Raw genomic sequence first — 16666 nt, 5'->3', positions numbered from 1 at the left:
CAAGGTCAGGAGAAGGCAACCTTGGTTCCCAAGAGGCTGATTCTGCACCAAATTCAAGACGGCTTATCACACAACAGAGAAAGACATTAGAAAAGTTCTGTTGTATCAAAGCATGCATTATCTTTAGAGTTCACAAACAGAAATTTTATAAAAATTGCAGATAAGTGTTTCTGAGGTACCTGCAATTCTCCTTCCATTATACTTAGTAGCCGAATCATGTCCTCTTTAGAAAGTTCTATGGATTTCTTGCTTTTCTTCTCAGCAGGTGCTGGCAATTTGTTGTGCTGTTTGACTGCTCCTGAGATGAGCTCCTCTCCTTTTTGATTACATTTGCTTTTTTTCTTAGCATCTTCCTGCAAGCTTGGATTTTCAGCGGCGTTGGTAATGTGCTTTGACCTGGAGAAATGCCCATTGGATGAGCTTTCCCCTCCTGGATTTCGGGATCTCATCCTGACCTATATGGGAAAATAAATTAAATAGCGTGAGAAATATTTATTTTAAAATGTCAATAATGATGGTAAAATCATATATCATCGCATCTAAATATCCAAATAGACTTCATATTTACAATGGCAGTGCTACAAAATAAATGTATTAGACACTTTGCATAATCCAAAAGAGAAGCTACAATTTTAACACTAACCATTTTAAAATTTCAAAAATATTTATTTGGAGGATCATGAGCTCTTGCCAAGCATCCAGGACTTTCATGCGAGATATATTTTCAAGTTATAAATGAGTTTGGAAGTTTGGCAAATATTATGAAAGCAACAATTATATTAAAAAGGAGGCACATGACAAACTAAATCAATTCTTTAATCTGTTCCAGTGTTCAGTACAACAATGGTCCATTCCACTCCTATACTGGGCTCAACCTGGTGATCTGGCAATATATAGTTTTCTCTTTTTTCATTTTGGAGGAGCTGTCTTCGAAGATACGCACACAAAGGGAATCTTAGCCGCTCAGACTAACCCCCCCCCCCCATATAAACCGGAATCATCAGGATGAGTTGCGTACAACTATGTACTTTTGGGTTGAAAAGGGGCCTAGGATCAAAGCCTGGTGAGCAGAAGCGTATTGGGGGGGGATGGCGCCCGGGGACAACACCTGCTCTGGGTGCCCCTGTCCTCCCCCCGTGCTCGGGTGCTGCTTAGACAGGCAACTCAGTGGCAAATCGACTCCTGGTCCAGCCTGCTGCCATGGCGCCCATCCATGCCGCCGCCCCCTCCCTGCAAGCTGCCTCCCCAGGCCCTGGGGAGGGCAGAAGCCGGTCTTCAGGAAGGCAGGGGGCAGGGTGCCGTGGCGGGCAGCCCAGGAGGCGGCCTGCTGCTGCTGTGCCTGTCCGAGCCGCCCTGAGCCCCAAGGGCCTGGGGAGGGAAGGAGGTGGCTCAGATGAGCACCATGGCAGCAGGCCAGCTCCTGGCAGCAGGCCGGCTCTGTCTTCAGGCACCTCCTCCCAGTCTCTATTTAGGTGCCTCCCCTCCTTCTGAGCCGGGTTGGCGTGGGGGAGCAGGGGGTGGGGGTGATTTTGTGCACCCCCCCAACTTTGCGCCCAGATTAATTTGACACCCCCTCCTCCCCATGGGCACTATGTCCCTGCTGCGGAACAAACATCCTGGGGCTACCTTCAACAAATGGCAACAGGGAGAATCCATTCAGCTGCACACAAAATGTTGGGAGCAAGTTGAGGGTGAACTGACCAGGGAGAAAATGATCAGATGAGAAACAGCTTCTTTTCCCCTCTGGCATCTTTGCTGTCTGGGAAGCACACCAGAGGCTGCCTTTTTAAAGATGTCTCCCTGGATGTCTTGTTTTGGGTTTGTGGAGTGAAAGAGGCAGTTGTCTCTTTTTAAAAACATCCCACAGATGTCTTTTTTGTGCTGTACAGAACAGACCAAGGATAACACTGGTAACGGCAGTTAAATGTTTACCCTCTTCGGCAGTTACCTCAGTCTGTCAAAAAACTCAGGATCATGTCAGATGCTAGTTTTCTCCACCTTTCTAACCACAGCATATTTGACTCCACAACATTATGTGCAATTGCAGATGAAGTAGCCACAGCTTATGGCAGTGGTCTGTGCTTCTAAGTTTACAGTGCATGTTTTCAATCACAGTGAACCCCACCAGCTGCCACATCAAATCAAGGTCAATTTGTCTTCTGATTGGTTGGAGATGTGTGGATTTCTGATTTTAACATCTTATTTTTGCTTTGCTTTTGAGTAAGAGGAAAAAATTCTGGTACACCACCAATTTACAGAATTAAAACTTGTTACTTTCCTGGAAACAGCATTTTAAAATCCTATTGGACAAAATCCATTTCAGAATATTTTCTTCTTCAGAGTCATCCTTTTTAATGGGTCCATTCATTCATCCTCGCACTGTGTAGATCTCTAGAGCATTTTCTTTAGAAAGACTGAACAGGCATTTTCAGGCTAGCCCCTCTTGGAAGCCACCTTCATTGCTCCATTACATTTCAATCATTCTCAAGACCCTGCAACCAGACTGGGCTTTGTGTAATGGTAGCAATGCATGGGAAGCCATTGCCATTGTTCTTGAAAGATGGATGTCTGTGTATGGCCTGAGGATTAGCTTTCTTGGAAGGGGCTGGCTCTAGACATTCTGCCCGGAAGCGCAGCGAGTCAGCTCCATTGACTCAAATCACAACTTGGTGCCAGCTGTCTCTATAGTGACTCACAAGATCTGCACTGTTTGTTCACCTACATACAGAATGTTATTTTGCTTAACAGAGGAAGGATAATATCAGATGAAATCACCATTTAAGTAATGCCCCTGGGGACAACTGATAGGCAGTGAGAGTAGTAGCAAGTATAATAGCACTAGACACATTTTCCCATGTCTTTTCTAAATGAATTGTTTGTACATCTTTGCAAAAAGGAGTGATGGAAGGAGCTATATTGTAATGGGAAAAGGCCGAAAAATAACAGTCTCTACAATCAACATTTAATCTAAGAGTACATTTACGGAAGCCTGAATTAAAAAGGGTAATGGAAAAGGGGGGAAATATGGTAAACTCTGAGCCACATTCAGACTTATAGAGGGTTTACAGCACTCTAGCAGAGAGAGAAAAAACTTGACCCACAGTAATAGACAATATATTTCTTGGAGTTGCCAGCAGTCTTCCAATGCCTTGGTTTCAGTATCGAGAGGCCTGATAAGTTACTTCTTTCAGTCAAAGTGGATTCCGAATGCTCCTTCTTGGTCTGTAAATATAGTCAAAAGAGCATCCTCAACATTCTCTGGGGGTTTATTATCTTCCCAAGCTCAATTCCTGCAGTTCATCTTTCTCCATGTGTCTGTGGAAATATCTATTCTGCATTTTGGTCTCCTGAAGCTCTATAGCTAAGTGTGACTCTGGCTTAGATATGACTCAGGCAACCCATAATTTTTCTCTAGGCAGGGTCATCTCATGACAATGCATTTTTGTTGGTCTTGTTCCTTTCCATTGCTTTTATTGCATTCATTACTTTTATTGCATAGGTGAACCTATGTAGAGGCAGAAGAGGCTGCTCAAAACACAAGGAAAGGACAAATGCCTCGGGCGCTCCCCATGGGAGTCATATGGGCGGATGCAAAATCACCTGATAGTGCCCCGCCCCCTCTTCTGCCAGATTGCGCCCCCTCATGGTAGTCCCCCCTCATCATCATCGGCCTCCTCCTCCTTGCCTGCTCTTGCGCTCTCTGTGGCCCTTTCCGCACAAGTGATATGCAGCCGCCCTGCAGCCCTCCAGAGCGACACTGGATGGGACGGTGAGTGGAGGGGGCCGGCTCCGTGTGGAGCTGCCTCTCCAGCTGGAGGGGGAATGGCGGCCACTCGCATGCCAGCGTGCGAACGGCATGTGTGGAAAGGGCCTCTGTTTCTTTCTATATATAAAAAAACTCACTCAGCTTGGTATTTATATCTCCACAATCAGTAAACTTTTCAAATTATGGTGAGTCCCAATTTCATTTTACATAGTTTCCCAGCATCCTCAGGGCATCTGAAAATCATTATTTTGTAATTTGCCCTCATCCCTTTCTACCCTTCCAAAAGGATATTTCCACCAAGCTGTCCCCCAGCACCCTCAAAGCCTGCATGCAAATAAGCCTTCTTCTCATTGACTCCCACTTTCAGTTTTGTCTCATGAAGGGGTGGGGAGAAAACTGGCAAAAGGGCTCGGATGGAGCCACAGCAACATAGAGCGACATGAAGAAGAGATAATGCATGCCCTTCTGAAAATTGCACTGGTAAGTTTTGAATGAAAAGAAAAGATGACTTTCTACTTTCAGTTTTACAGAGGCTTCACAAGAGGGCTAATCAAAACAAAAGCTAGTTTGTGGCTTTTACCTGTTATCTTCCAGCATAAGCACAGTATGATATCTGTGAATTGCATTTGCACGAGATCTTTAATGCATTGAATATGAAAATAATCCCTTTATAGGTAATGGTTTAGCACTAATTATGCAAACAGCACACAGGCAGCATGAACTTTAGAGATTTGGAATCTGAAGAGTTTACAAAATAATCTCATAAATGCTAGAATGCATCCAGCCATAAAACTTGAACAATTGAACCTGCAAATTTTTATTTAGTAGTGTTTTATATTATGCATAAGCCATGTAGTTAAAAAATGTATGCATATACATGTATGTGATGTAAGCGTTGCACATTTGATTCCACTTGAAAAATATCTCTCTTTAAGCCTTCCAGTCTTCTCCCTTGCTATTTTAGTTGCTTGTGGCTATTTTGTTTTTGGCATAACTTTTGGCATATAATTTTATAATACTGTGTCTCTCAAAGTAAGTGCATACTGTGGTTTTTCACTATAGGTAGTTCAGTCACATATCTCAAGTAGCCAGCTGAAAACCAACTGGCCCTACTTCTAAAAACACTTGGAGGACAGCAGGGAAGGTCAGGCACCCTGCTATAAATAGGGCATGTGTAAACCCTTTTATATACCTAAATGGCCCAGTCTAGGCCATCATAAGGCACATGATTACTTATTCATAAGGCACATGATTATTTATTCATAGGCAGGAGCCCAGAGTGTCACTCCCCCAGGTCACATGGGCCAGCTACCTGCATTTGGCCAGCTACCCCAGGAATGAGGGCCAGCTCTGCCCAGGAATGAGGCAAGGAGTTGGGGCCACCACCGCTAGGCCAAGGCTCACCACAGGCCAGAGGGAAGAAGTTGGCAATGTGTCCCTGGTTGACAGGGCATGCTGCCCCTTTACAAAGTGGCTGGCGACTGAAGGCTCACAGTAGATTTCCTTCAGTATGTGTGGACACAACTCGCCTCATTCATTTAAAAAGTAGGATTCAGTAATTTTATTATAAGTGTGTTATTTTACAGGAGTAGTGTATTTTCTGAAAGATATTTTTTTCTCTAAGATTTCCCCCTTCCCAATTTCTTTGACTTCAAGGTAACAATGACCCTTTCCACACAACACAAATAAAACGTTTCTCAAATAAAATGTTAGCTCAAAACGTTTTGGAAACATTTAATTCCAGTCCCAAACATTTTTATTTGGAAACACTAAACTAGCAATGTTCTTTCCCAAAACGTTTTCAAAATATTTCCTGCTTGCTGTGCAGAAATCAGGAAGTGCTTTGTTTCCCCTGCCCAATTCTGAAGCTCTTGCTTTTGTATCTCTGCTGCCTGCCACCTGCTATTTTCTGCCACTTCTCCATGCTGATTGCCATTCGCTGAAGTGTTCTGGGAACATTTCTTCATCTAGCATTGCGGCTACCCACAATTTCCATCATTGCTGTGCACTAATAAAGTCAGTATCGTCTGCCAATTACACAAACGTGTCATTTTTCCTTTTAATTTCTTTGTGTGTGAGAGGTATCTTCATAGCTGTATAGATACGATATGAAAATCAGCAAGGCTTTGGATACCAAGTCTCCATAGCTTCGGAGATACAATGGCTTTTTTCCTCCTGTGAAACAGGGAAGAACGGTTGTTGCCAGAAACACTTTATTTTTCTGTGATATGTGAACAAAAAAGCCAAAATGGTTCTTTCCAAAAATTTTGCATAATGTATATAGCAGGCATTGAACATGGGTCTCCCAGATGCTAGTCACTCTGATCCTTACATCATGCTATCCCTTCATGTATTATGTCAATCAGCATACTCCAGTACAAGTGGAATTGCAGCAGGAGTCCTTTACAGCCATTCCAGGATTGGTCTGCCTAAGTAATCTATGCAATGGAACTATGATTATTTTTGTAATATCGAGAACATCATCTGATTTTGATCAGCTGAGTTTTGGATTTATATTTTATTAATGTTGTTAATAAAAAGCATGTGGTAATATGCATAAAAAGCCATTTTATGACTTCAGAGATATCTGAAAAATGATTGTCAAAATCAAAACAGTGTGAGAAAATTATAGTTCATCTTTGGACATAGTAATAAAAAATATTTCTAGTACTAACCCTTATACTCCCAGTTCCAAAAGAAGTTGTAAAATGGCAAACATTATGCCAAGATGAGCTTGTTCTGAGATCAGATTTTGCACTAAAGCCATTGCTGTTCAGCCAAAGTATTTACTATGTTTTCTCCTCAGTGCTGACACAGTGGTGTAGAAACGTACACTTGGACTGTGTTTATAAGAGATAGATATTTTATACTTGTCTATATATACCTTTTCCAGCTGCACTCAAATGTATACATACCCCAATAAGACACTGACAGAGAATAAAGGTTACCATTCTGTTTGTACACGTCAGTGTTAAAGTGTTAAAGAAATCTGCAGCAGATGGCTTATGGCTGAAAGTGCTTTGTATCACATCTGTGATTTCCGCACAGCAGAAATAAATCATCCTCCAGAAGTTTTAGAAAGATCCATTTTGACATTTTGTGTTCCCACGGCATGGAGAACACAAGCGATTGCCAGCCAAAATGGAACTTTTTTTCTCACCTACTGCATGGAGCTCTTGTCAGTTTCCCAGTTGTGCCTGCCATTTTGTGTGCTGCTGCAGAGATTCTCCGTGCCTCTGCCATTTGGTAAAGGTTTTCCACAGAAGTTTCTCTGCTTGCAGCTCATCTGTGTGCGATTTCTGTGTAAAAAGTAGATGAATACAGTTTGTTTTGCCTGGCAATGCCACACACATGTCGTTTTTCCTTTTTTGTTTTGAGGGGGATCTCTGCAAAGCTACGGTGACACAAATATGCACATATTGCATCTTCTCTAATTGTGTCAGTGTAGCTTTGCATACATCCTCCTCAAAACAAAAAAAGGAAAAAAAATGGCACGTTCGCGTGATCACTAGGCAAAACAAACTCCATTCATCTACTTTTTACACAAATCGTGTGTGAATTGAGCTGCAAGCAAAGAAAACCTTTGTGGGGAACTTTTAGAGAATCTTGCTGCAACCCACAAAATTGGGTTGCGAGCGGCAAAAATGAACGAAAGAGAAATAAAGTGTTTCCTGCCTTCTTTTGTTTGCTCAGCAGGCAGGAAACTTCTTCAAACCAAGTTGGGGGCAGGGAGGTCACTAATTTAGCAATTTTCAAAAAACGCAGGCTGAGAGAAATCAAATGTTTTGAAGACATGGGGTGGGGGGGGGGAGAGCTGTGTGAACTTCTTCCCCAAAATGGTTTTTAAAACATCCTAAAGACATTTTATTTCTGCTGTGCAGAATTCAGATCCATATCCATACACAGTCAACACACTTCATTCCCAATAGAGCAATGTACTCTACATAAAAGCTGTTTTCACATTCACCTCTTTGTTGCTGGATTGCAGAGTTAACGTACAAAAACTCTTTTTAATAGCTGATGGAGCCCATTAGGCAGTGAGTGAAACTGGAAGAACCAAATTCCCACACTGGCTTGGACTCTCAATGGACTTTCAGAAATGAAAGTAAGGTAGTAAGTTGTTGTGGTGCTTCCAAAATCTCAGACAATGAGACACCCCCTGAATTACAATTAACCTCCAAATTACAGATATCAGTTCCTCTGAGGTACTCTATGGCATTGGTTTCTCCCCTCCCAAACCATACTCAGGTTCTACCCCCAAATTTCTCAACCCAGAGATGGCACCCTAAGGCCCTGTGATACCACAGTGAATAGCAGGAGAATTTCCAAGACTGGGCACAATTCAATTAATTTGTTTCCATTCATTTGAATATATTACAATTTGAATGTATTAAAATCCATTTTTTCACATGATTAATTCACAGATAGTTGCTCCATTGCTGCAATATCAGATCAAATTAGTAATCTTATTGAATAAATTATTATTAATACAACAGTGAACCTAGCATTTAAAAAAATATGTACTAATTTCTAAAATAATACATTTCAGCCTTTGTAAAATGCCAATATGGTTACTGGATGACCCAAAAGTCAACGCTTCCATTTTCCTTCCCTACAGCAGGATCATCTCTTATATACTTATACTTGCACATAGGGCGTTTCCCCACTTGCCACGCTTCCCGTATGCCCTGCGCTGCTCTCAGCGCGTGTCATTTCTGGCGCGTGCCCGGGCTTCCTCACAGGCGCCGTTTGGAAGAGCTCCAGGAATGACGCGCACTGAGGGGGCGCGACAGCGGCAGGGCGGCTGCATTGTCACCGCCCCTGTAGTGGGGAGTGCCGGGGGCCCCCTCGCTACTTGCCTACAGTAGCGCGGGGCAGAAGGTAAGTGGGAAAACGCCCATAGTCCAAACCTGGAAAATCAAAGTCATTTTATTTACAGTTAGCGACCAGTAGTACAAGATCAAGGTACATCAGTTTCATGATACCATTACCATAATATATATATAGACAAAAGAGTACTAGAAGCACTATTCAAAATATTACATAATCTATGGTATTTACAAGAAGGAATATTTGCAACACTAATATAATTATTATTGTACTTATACACAGTCAGTGACTATTTACTAAAAGGTCAACTCACGAAAAAAGCAAGCAGTAGGTAGAATACATTAATTATGACAAAAATTAAAAATTTAGTCTACCTACACTTGTAAAGTGCCTGACCTGGAAAATCCAAATTCAACCAGTGCTGAATACTCTCCTTCTACAAAGATAATTTCACTATATATTTCCTTAATTTCTTCTTATAATTCTTCACTTCTGACTTCCTATATCCTCTACTGAATGGAAGCAACACTCAGGCTACTTAGAAAACTGAGTTATAAAAAAGGAAGTGTGATTGAAGAACCTCCAGTTCCTTTTTAGCATTCAGAATGCTGGGTGTGCATGTGTGTGCAATGGTGTCTCTGTGTGTATATATACACACATGCTTAAAATAAGATGCAGGTCTGTGCCAAAGAAGAATTAATTAAAACCTGTCACAGACATTTTCATAAAGCCCCCCAAAACAAACAAGTTGGTTCTACAGGGAAATGAGCTGGCCCACACCACCCTCATGATGTAATGATCTAATGGGTTTCCATTTCCCTGTTCAGCAGGCCAGCAGGCCCTGTTTTTCATTAAGACTATCCCTGCACACAGTGAATGGGAAGAGGTTAGGCTGACTTTTCACTTTGTGACAACTCAGAGGCTGGAGAGACTCACGCATCACTCAAAGCACCTTCAGGATGGCCGTGATCCATACTCTGTTACCGTGAGTCCATTCCTGAGGCCAAAAAATGTATCTCACTGTAGAAGCTGCCAGAGAGGCGAATGTCTGGTTGGTTTGCTATCCTGAGAACTCCTTTGTGAGGCAGGCATTTTGACAGGCAAGTTTGCAAGATACCCCCCAACCCAACCCCCAACCCCGATTAAAAATTAAAAGCATACTGTGTGTGTGTTAACATATGCATATGATACACTTATGACTCTTGATAAAGCAATTATATTAAAACTCTTCACTGGGTCGCTGACTTGCCCCTTATTCCCATATTTTTTTTATCAGTTCACAAGGCCTCCCTGCTTATATATATTTTTAAAAACCCATCCATTAATGCTGATATTATTCACTGCATGCCTTCATAACCACTTTGGCTTGTGTTGCTATTGCTCCACTGCTCCCCCCTCCCCACTGGTTTGATGTGCCAAGGTCTCTTTACATTGTTAGCTATGGAGACTAAACATGGCAGAATGACACTGACAAAAATGGAATGGAATTATCCAAACTTAGCGTACCCCTGCAGGGCCTGGAGAGACACTCCAGAAGGCTCATGCTGTCAAACGTATGAAGTAATACGAACAAGGGTTATTCATGGGGGTTTTAAGATACTTATGTGTTCCAAAGCAAACTTGTTACACTGTCAGTGTCATGAATAGTGTGGAGAGAAGGGAAGGGGAAGACAGTATTGTTTAAAAATCCAGAGGATCTCAGTGGAAACTCTGAGGCCATGTTTCCTAACCTGAAAAACAATGGCTGTGCCATTTGGGCTGGACTTTTAATGTGGGCACAGCTCTGGGAATAGTTTGGTTACCATGTTAGGAAATGATTGGATGAAAGGAACTACAACATTACAAAGGACTGAAAGGAAGCATTGCAGCTTTTTTCCCTTTCTGACATTGATTGTAGCCATCTGCTATTCTGCCCTTTTCAACCTCAGCCTGCCTGTCTCCCAGCTCTCCAGTACAGTGGCTTTGCTGTCACCTCACCACATATCTGATTGCCCAGGACTCCCTACAATGTTATCTTCCTTTCAATGGATTTCTAGGCTGTTGACATTTCCCTGGTCCCTGGTTATAATTGAGGATTCTTCTTTAATCTAAATTGGATTTTGTTGCACCCAGCTTAAGCCCTCTGGCTTGTTGTACAGTTTGAATTCTACCCGCCTGCACCCAGAAACACTGTGGTCAGTTCTGCACAGCACAATTATACCAGGTAACAATCAGTATCTTACAATCTGGGTCCATTTTCTCCCTTCGCATAGCTGCCCGTTTCTGTGAAGGAATCGAGTGAAGACCGGGAGGAAATACTCCAGTTTGTTTCACACAAGCCAGGTCTTTCATATTTACACCACAAGTGTATCTGCACATGCGCAAACATCCCCAGTGCCCTGTGTTCTGATTGGCTGTTGTTTTGGGGCAGCAATGGGGGAAAATGAAGCCCCCCTTTTTCTAGTTCTGGATAGGGCCTAGCACAGGCCTCAACACAGCAAGTGGCAGCAAAAGACAATGGAGCACAGCATCACATCACATTCCCACTCATGTTCTCATATTTTTGTGGAAAACAAGAGACCCCACTTCCACCCCCCCACCCCCTGTGATATGCCCACTAACATTCGGCCCAAAGTGCACATCTCTCTAGCTATGCGCTCCAAGCAACCAGTACATATACAAAAAAGAAAACGGGGACATTTTGGGACTCCGCTCCTAATTAACCCAGGCAAAATGGCACCCAGTTGATACCATGAGCAGAAATTGTGCTTGAGAGAACATTTTGGGAAGGGCAGACTGCGATGGTCGGTGGCTCAGCAGAGTTGAAAACTGACATGATGTCAGGTGGGGGGATCAGGGGGCTGGTGGCGGGGTGGGGAGATCAGGCAGCTGGGCAGGAAAAATAAACTGTTTCTGCTCCTGTGATGTTTTCATGGTAGCAGGTTCACCATGGAATGTTTTTGAAAAGAATTGCCAAATTGACGATTTTTGAAAATCCCAGGATGAGGGAAATATCATGGGACAGACCCGCTAATTTAGGACCGGGAACCATGCAAACTTTTTGGCCAGACCGGGATATTTCTCTCGCTCAACCTGGGATATCTGAACTGCGCAGAAACTATCTGTATTTACTTGACCCTTCTACCCACTTAATTATATAGTTACCTGTTATTCCATGGTGCTGAGTGATTCATGTGATTTGCCTTCATGTGTTAGGCCTGAGAGCTGTGGGAGGACTGGGGTAGTTTTACAGTGCAGTCCTAAGTAGAGTAGCACCCTTCTAAATTCATTGAAACCAGCAGACTTGAAAGAGTGTAACTCTGTTTAGGATTACATTATAAGTTTAGGGTCCCTGAAGTAGCTCTTGGCAGTTCTGGAACTGAGAAAAAGCAGCAGCATGACTTGCAATGACATCATTTTAGTCTACTAAATCCTTGGAGGTATAAAGATTTTTTTTCCTCACATGTACCTCAAAGTAGGTTTCTTTAAAGGAGAAACATGAATATTAAATGTTTTATTGATCTATTTGTAAAAAATTTAAAAGTTGGGAATGGTCTTCATTAACATTATGACTATAACAAATCAAGTTAATGAGTATATTAATGTGACTTCTGCTACCCAGCACTGAGATTTATGGCTATTGGCAACTAGAGGTTGCAAGAAACATTTCTTTGTTTTTTTAAAAAAATTAATACAATTCATTTTGCTTTTTGCATGTGATCTATTTTCCTCTCCTCAGCTCCCTGGCCCACGTGGACCAGACTGGTGATAGGGCTGAAACTCACTAAACGCACTAAAACCCAAGCAGAACATTCTAGAACAAAGCAGTTCGGGAAATGGTGGGTGAATTCACAAATGTCCTGTCATCTTTATCCTGAAAAGGATATAACCCTGGTCAGCACAGTAGAGCGAGAACAGCAGAAAAAATGTGTCTGTCACACACACTTATTTTTATGGCATATAGGTAGGCTGGGGGAAGGCAGGATAGTATAGCATGATCCCATCAGATTTCAGAAGCTAAGCAGGGTGAGTACTTGGAAGGGAGACCACCAAGGAAGACTCTGCCGAAGGAGGAAATGGCAAACCACATCTGTTTCGCACTTTCCTTGAAAGCCCCTTGCTAGGGTCATCATAAGACTGCTGCAACTTGACAGCACTTTACACACAGAGACAGAAAAGGCAGATTAATCTTATGGGCATACTGTGCCCTTAAAATTCCTTATGGCATTATAATCCTTTTTTTCATTTCTGCATATCCATGTATGGCAAAGGGCATGGGAAATGAAGTAACATGCTAAAAATGCTTAATCAGTTGCATGATCAAAGACAGAGCTTGGATCAAACTCTGCCTTCATTGAAGCTTCTGTGCATTAAAGGCTTAGTCCATGTTGGGATTCTGTATCATCTTTTTCATTTTATTTTTAGATCAGCATTTTGTGGTGTGAAGCATATCTTGGCCTATATTCCAATACTTGTTTTGGAAGTTATGAAACCAGCGTCATTTTTACCTAACTAAATGTGTTTGTTTCGTTAATTCTATGCAGCCGATTTGCTGAATAAATGAATATGTCCTTGACCCCTTTTCAGCGCAGTTTTAGGCCTGGCTACTGGACAGCTTTCATAGCTCTGGTGGACAATCTCTATCTAAAAATGTTTCACTGTTGTAATTAGATTGCTAAGCAGGTTTCAACACAGTGGGTTGTGAGATACTATTGAAATTCCTGGAAGCAGGAGTAGGTCTCAGAGGTTCTGTGCTGTAATGGTCTAGACTAGATATTTTCTCACTGAATGTAATACAGATGTTTCCACTGAGCCATTTATATGAGATATGATGCTCTTGGGGGAAGTCATCTATAGTCTTGAGGTGAGGCATCAGACTGATAATATCCAGCACCATATTTTATTGTCTAAAGCACCAGAGGCAGTATAGAGTAACAGGACCCCACCCAAACTTATCAACTATAGCAATACAATGATGACAGCAGACAGCCAGGACAACTCTCTTGCACCTTTGGCCAGGCCGTGCCACATTTTCCTTGAAATACTGGACACACTTGATAAAAAAAGTGTTGATCTATAAACACACACAATATACAAGAAAAACGTCCTGTCTCTTTAATATATTCTTATGTGTGGAAACAAGTCCTTGAAGCTATTAATGGCATGAATAGAAATAAGCTCCTAATAAACCTTTATTAGGGGCAAGGGGTTTGTCCCAGTGGCACCATCTCCCACTGGAACTCTTCCCTCATTTTCTTGCTGTTCCCTCTGAGCAAACTGTCTGGACAGAGAAGTCCTCCCTGGTCCTGGGTCAGAGGAGCTTAAATAGTTTTTCAAATCCTCTGCAAGTCCCTACTACTTCCAATAGTTTATATGGGGGGGGGGGGGAGAGCCAATCCCAGATTTTTTTGATCCATCCTTGGAAAAGGTAAAAGAATGTTCTCCATTCCCTAGTGGCCAGCTGTATCCCTGGCCTGACCCCATCAGGTCACTTTTGGGCTATGGAGGCACAGATCTAGTTTCTGGCATGGTAGGCATTATCAGCGCATCACCTGCTTATGCTGTAGGGTTGCCAACCTCCAGGTGGCAGCTGGTGATCTCCTGCTGTTACAACTGATCTCCAGGCAACAAAAGTCAGTTAACCTGGAGAAAATGGACTCTTTCTATCCTATTGAAGTCCCTCTCCAAATGTTACCCTCTTAGGGCTCCACCCCCAAAATATCCAGGTATTTCCAACCTGAAGCTGGTAATTGTATTCTGCTGCCTTGAGGAAGCCTAACCCCACAGTTGCAACAACTACCCACCTTCTCTCAGGAGCAGTAGAAACACCCTATGTCCTCCTCTCATCCCTACTGAGGGAAGGTAGCCCCACTCTTTCAGTGGTGGTGAGACTGGCATCGAAGCACCCGTGTCCTGGCTTGAGCTGCCAGGCAGAGGTATCACGTTACAGCAGGGGGCTGAGTCCAGTCCGAGAGTCAGGTTTCAGTGTCAGAAATCCAGTCCGAGGGTCAGAATGCACAGAGTCCACAAGTCAGAGGAAATGTTGCAGCAGTCACTTGCTTTGTTGTGTCCAGGCTGGTATGCTCTGTGAGCCTGCTTGATATAGGGTCTTCCAGCATGTTATGCTTCATCCTGTGAAGACTCTGCTTCCCCCGCTGCAGAAAGTGTCTCCTCTGAGCTAGCTTTTTCTTTTAATTTCTAGTCTCTCTTGGTGTCTCTGTCTTCGTTGACACATGGGCTCAGGTGAGCTAGATGCTTGAGTCTCTGGAGCTGGAGCAGGGCTTCTGCAGGCACTTCTGGCTCTGAGTCTTCATCTGCCTGTTGTTCACCCTGGAATGCCTGCAGGGGCCCTGGCTGCTCCAAGCCCAGCTCTTTTTGGTTCCCAATCTGGTCTGGGCTTACTGGGCTCTGCTTATCCCCTGAAGACTCATCGCTCTACAGGGGATAGCCCATTACAGCCCATCTGGCTCTGGCTCCAGACACTAGACCAAAAGTTCACCGTAATCCTCAAAAATGGATACACCAAAATAACCAGGATAAAAATAAATGAAAGCAACACAATTCTTTACATTAGAAAGATGCATTAAATAGTATAAAATATACTCCAGTTTACTTTCAACAGATTGTATAAATGTCCTGTACAACTATATATAAAAATGTTAACTAAGCCTTCTTTCACATTTTCCCCTAGGTATCATAAGTCTCAATCAAGGTTAATGATCTATATTATTCTTACAAGTAATTTCCTTTTAATTTGAGAAGTTTCAAATGTCTCATTTGTGCCTTCAGAAGCACTAACTGAGCTGGCACATTGCCTTACAATTGTTTGTTCAAAATGCTCTGAAGATGGTAATGAGAAGGGAGCCCAAATTGTGCTTCCTTTAAGCTTGAAAACATCCATGCTGAACTTATCATCAGTCAGTCATAATGCCTGTCATGTTGTTGACCAACTCTTTAAAGCTCCTGTCATTGTGGATGCCTTTTGCCCTCTTTCTTATTGTTGTCAGGTCTGTTTCTTATCTTGCAAACAAGTGAGTACCTTCTATAGCTGTTCTCATCTGTGGGTGCTGATTCACGGACCACTTTGATGAGATGGCTTTCAGCACATGATCTCAAAGATTTGACCTGGCCTTTGGGGTGGTAATAATGCCAAGCCATGGGCCCTGAACCGGAACTCCAAACACAAAATGGATTTTAAAACTTGTATTAAAGGAGCTAAAACATAAGTTTAAAAACATAACAGTGAACACAAAAATCAAGGTGCAATACAGTTACATGAATAAAAGCTAAAGTCTACATGCCAGAAAGATTTAAAGACAAAGGGTATATCTGCAAAGTTCCAATAGCATGTCATGCAGAGTAACGTGAAACAAAGAAAGAGGAAAGGAACAGCAGACACTGATAGAACTAATTTATGGTTTTGACAAGGCACATCAAGTGATCTTTGATCATCCAATCAGGATCTGCTTTAATCAGAAAGTTCTACACAAAGAGTAGATTCACCCCTCCCTTCTGAGTTGAAACTCATCCAATCAGTCCCTCAGTTGACAGTTTCTGCTGGTCGAAATTAATAAAGATGACCACATACTTCTAACAAGCAACATGACCTTGGAGAAACAGCCCACTCATTCTCAACTAGCAGACACCTGCATTCTGTAACTGCTGAGTTCATGAGGGTGAAAAGGGGATTTTTACTGGGCTTTTCAGCAACAATATGGAGTCTCTCTTGATGTTGACAGCCTATTCTATGCACCTCATACAGAAATTCCTACTTTTTGAAGCTCCTGATACAAAACAAAGTGCACTGTACCACAAGTTCTTGGGACTTGCAAGCAGGGTTTCAGCTTTGGCTTTGAAAATATCTGGAGATTTGGGGGAGGAGCCTGGGGGAGTGGAAATTGGAGGGGGGAGTGGAAATTGGAGGGGGGGGGGAGAGAATGCTCAATGGGATAAATCATCATGGAATCCACAATTCAAAGCTGCCCTATTTCCAGGGGAACTGATTTCTGTAGTTTGGTGATCAGTTGTAATTGCGGGAGAAATCCAGCCCCCACCTAGAGTTTGGTAACTCTACTTGCAAGGAGAACAGAT

At 42.6% G+C, this 16666-nt stretch overlaps 1 protein-coding gene across 3 annotated transcripts in view; it reads right to left on the bottom strand.

Annotated features, from left to right (window-relative positions):
* FILIP1 (filamin A interacting protein 1) overlaps positions 1-16666 on the bottom strand; it is an 82547-nt gene that overhangs the window by 49930 nt on the left and 15951 nt on the right. For all 3 annotated transcript variants that reach the window (XM_048495702.1, XM_048495703.1, XM_048495704.1), the window contains exon 2: positions 180-455. In XM_048495702.1, the coding sequence (XP_048351659.1) occupies positions 180-449 (270 nt within the window). In that variant the 5' untranslated portion in view covers positions 450-455. The remainder of the gene's footprint in view (positions 1-179; positions 456-16666) is intronic.

Source organism: Sphaerodactylus townsendi, linkage group LG01 (assembly GCF_021028975.2).
Source record: "Sphaerodactylus townsendi isolate TG3544 linkage group LG01, MPM_Stown_v2.3, whole genome shotgun sequence".
In the NCBI taxonomy this organism is placed as follows: Eukaryota; Metazoa; Chordata; class Lepidosauria; order Squamata; family Sphaerodactylidae; genus Sphaerodactylus; species Sphaerodactylus townsendi.
Note: the sequence above shows the minus strand (reverse complement) of the source record. Positions and strands in the feature narration are given on the sequence as shown.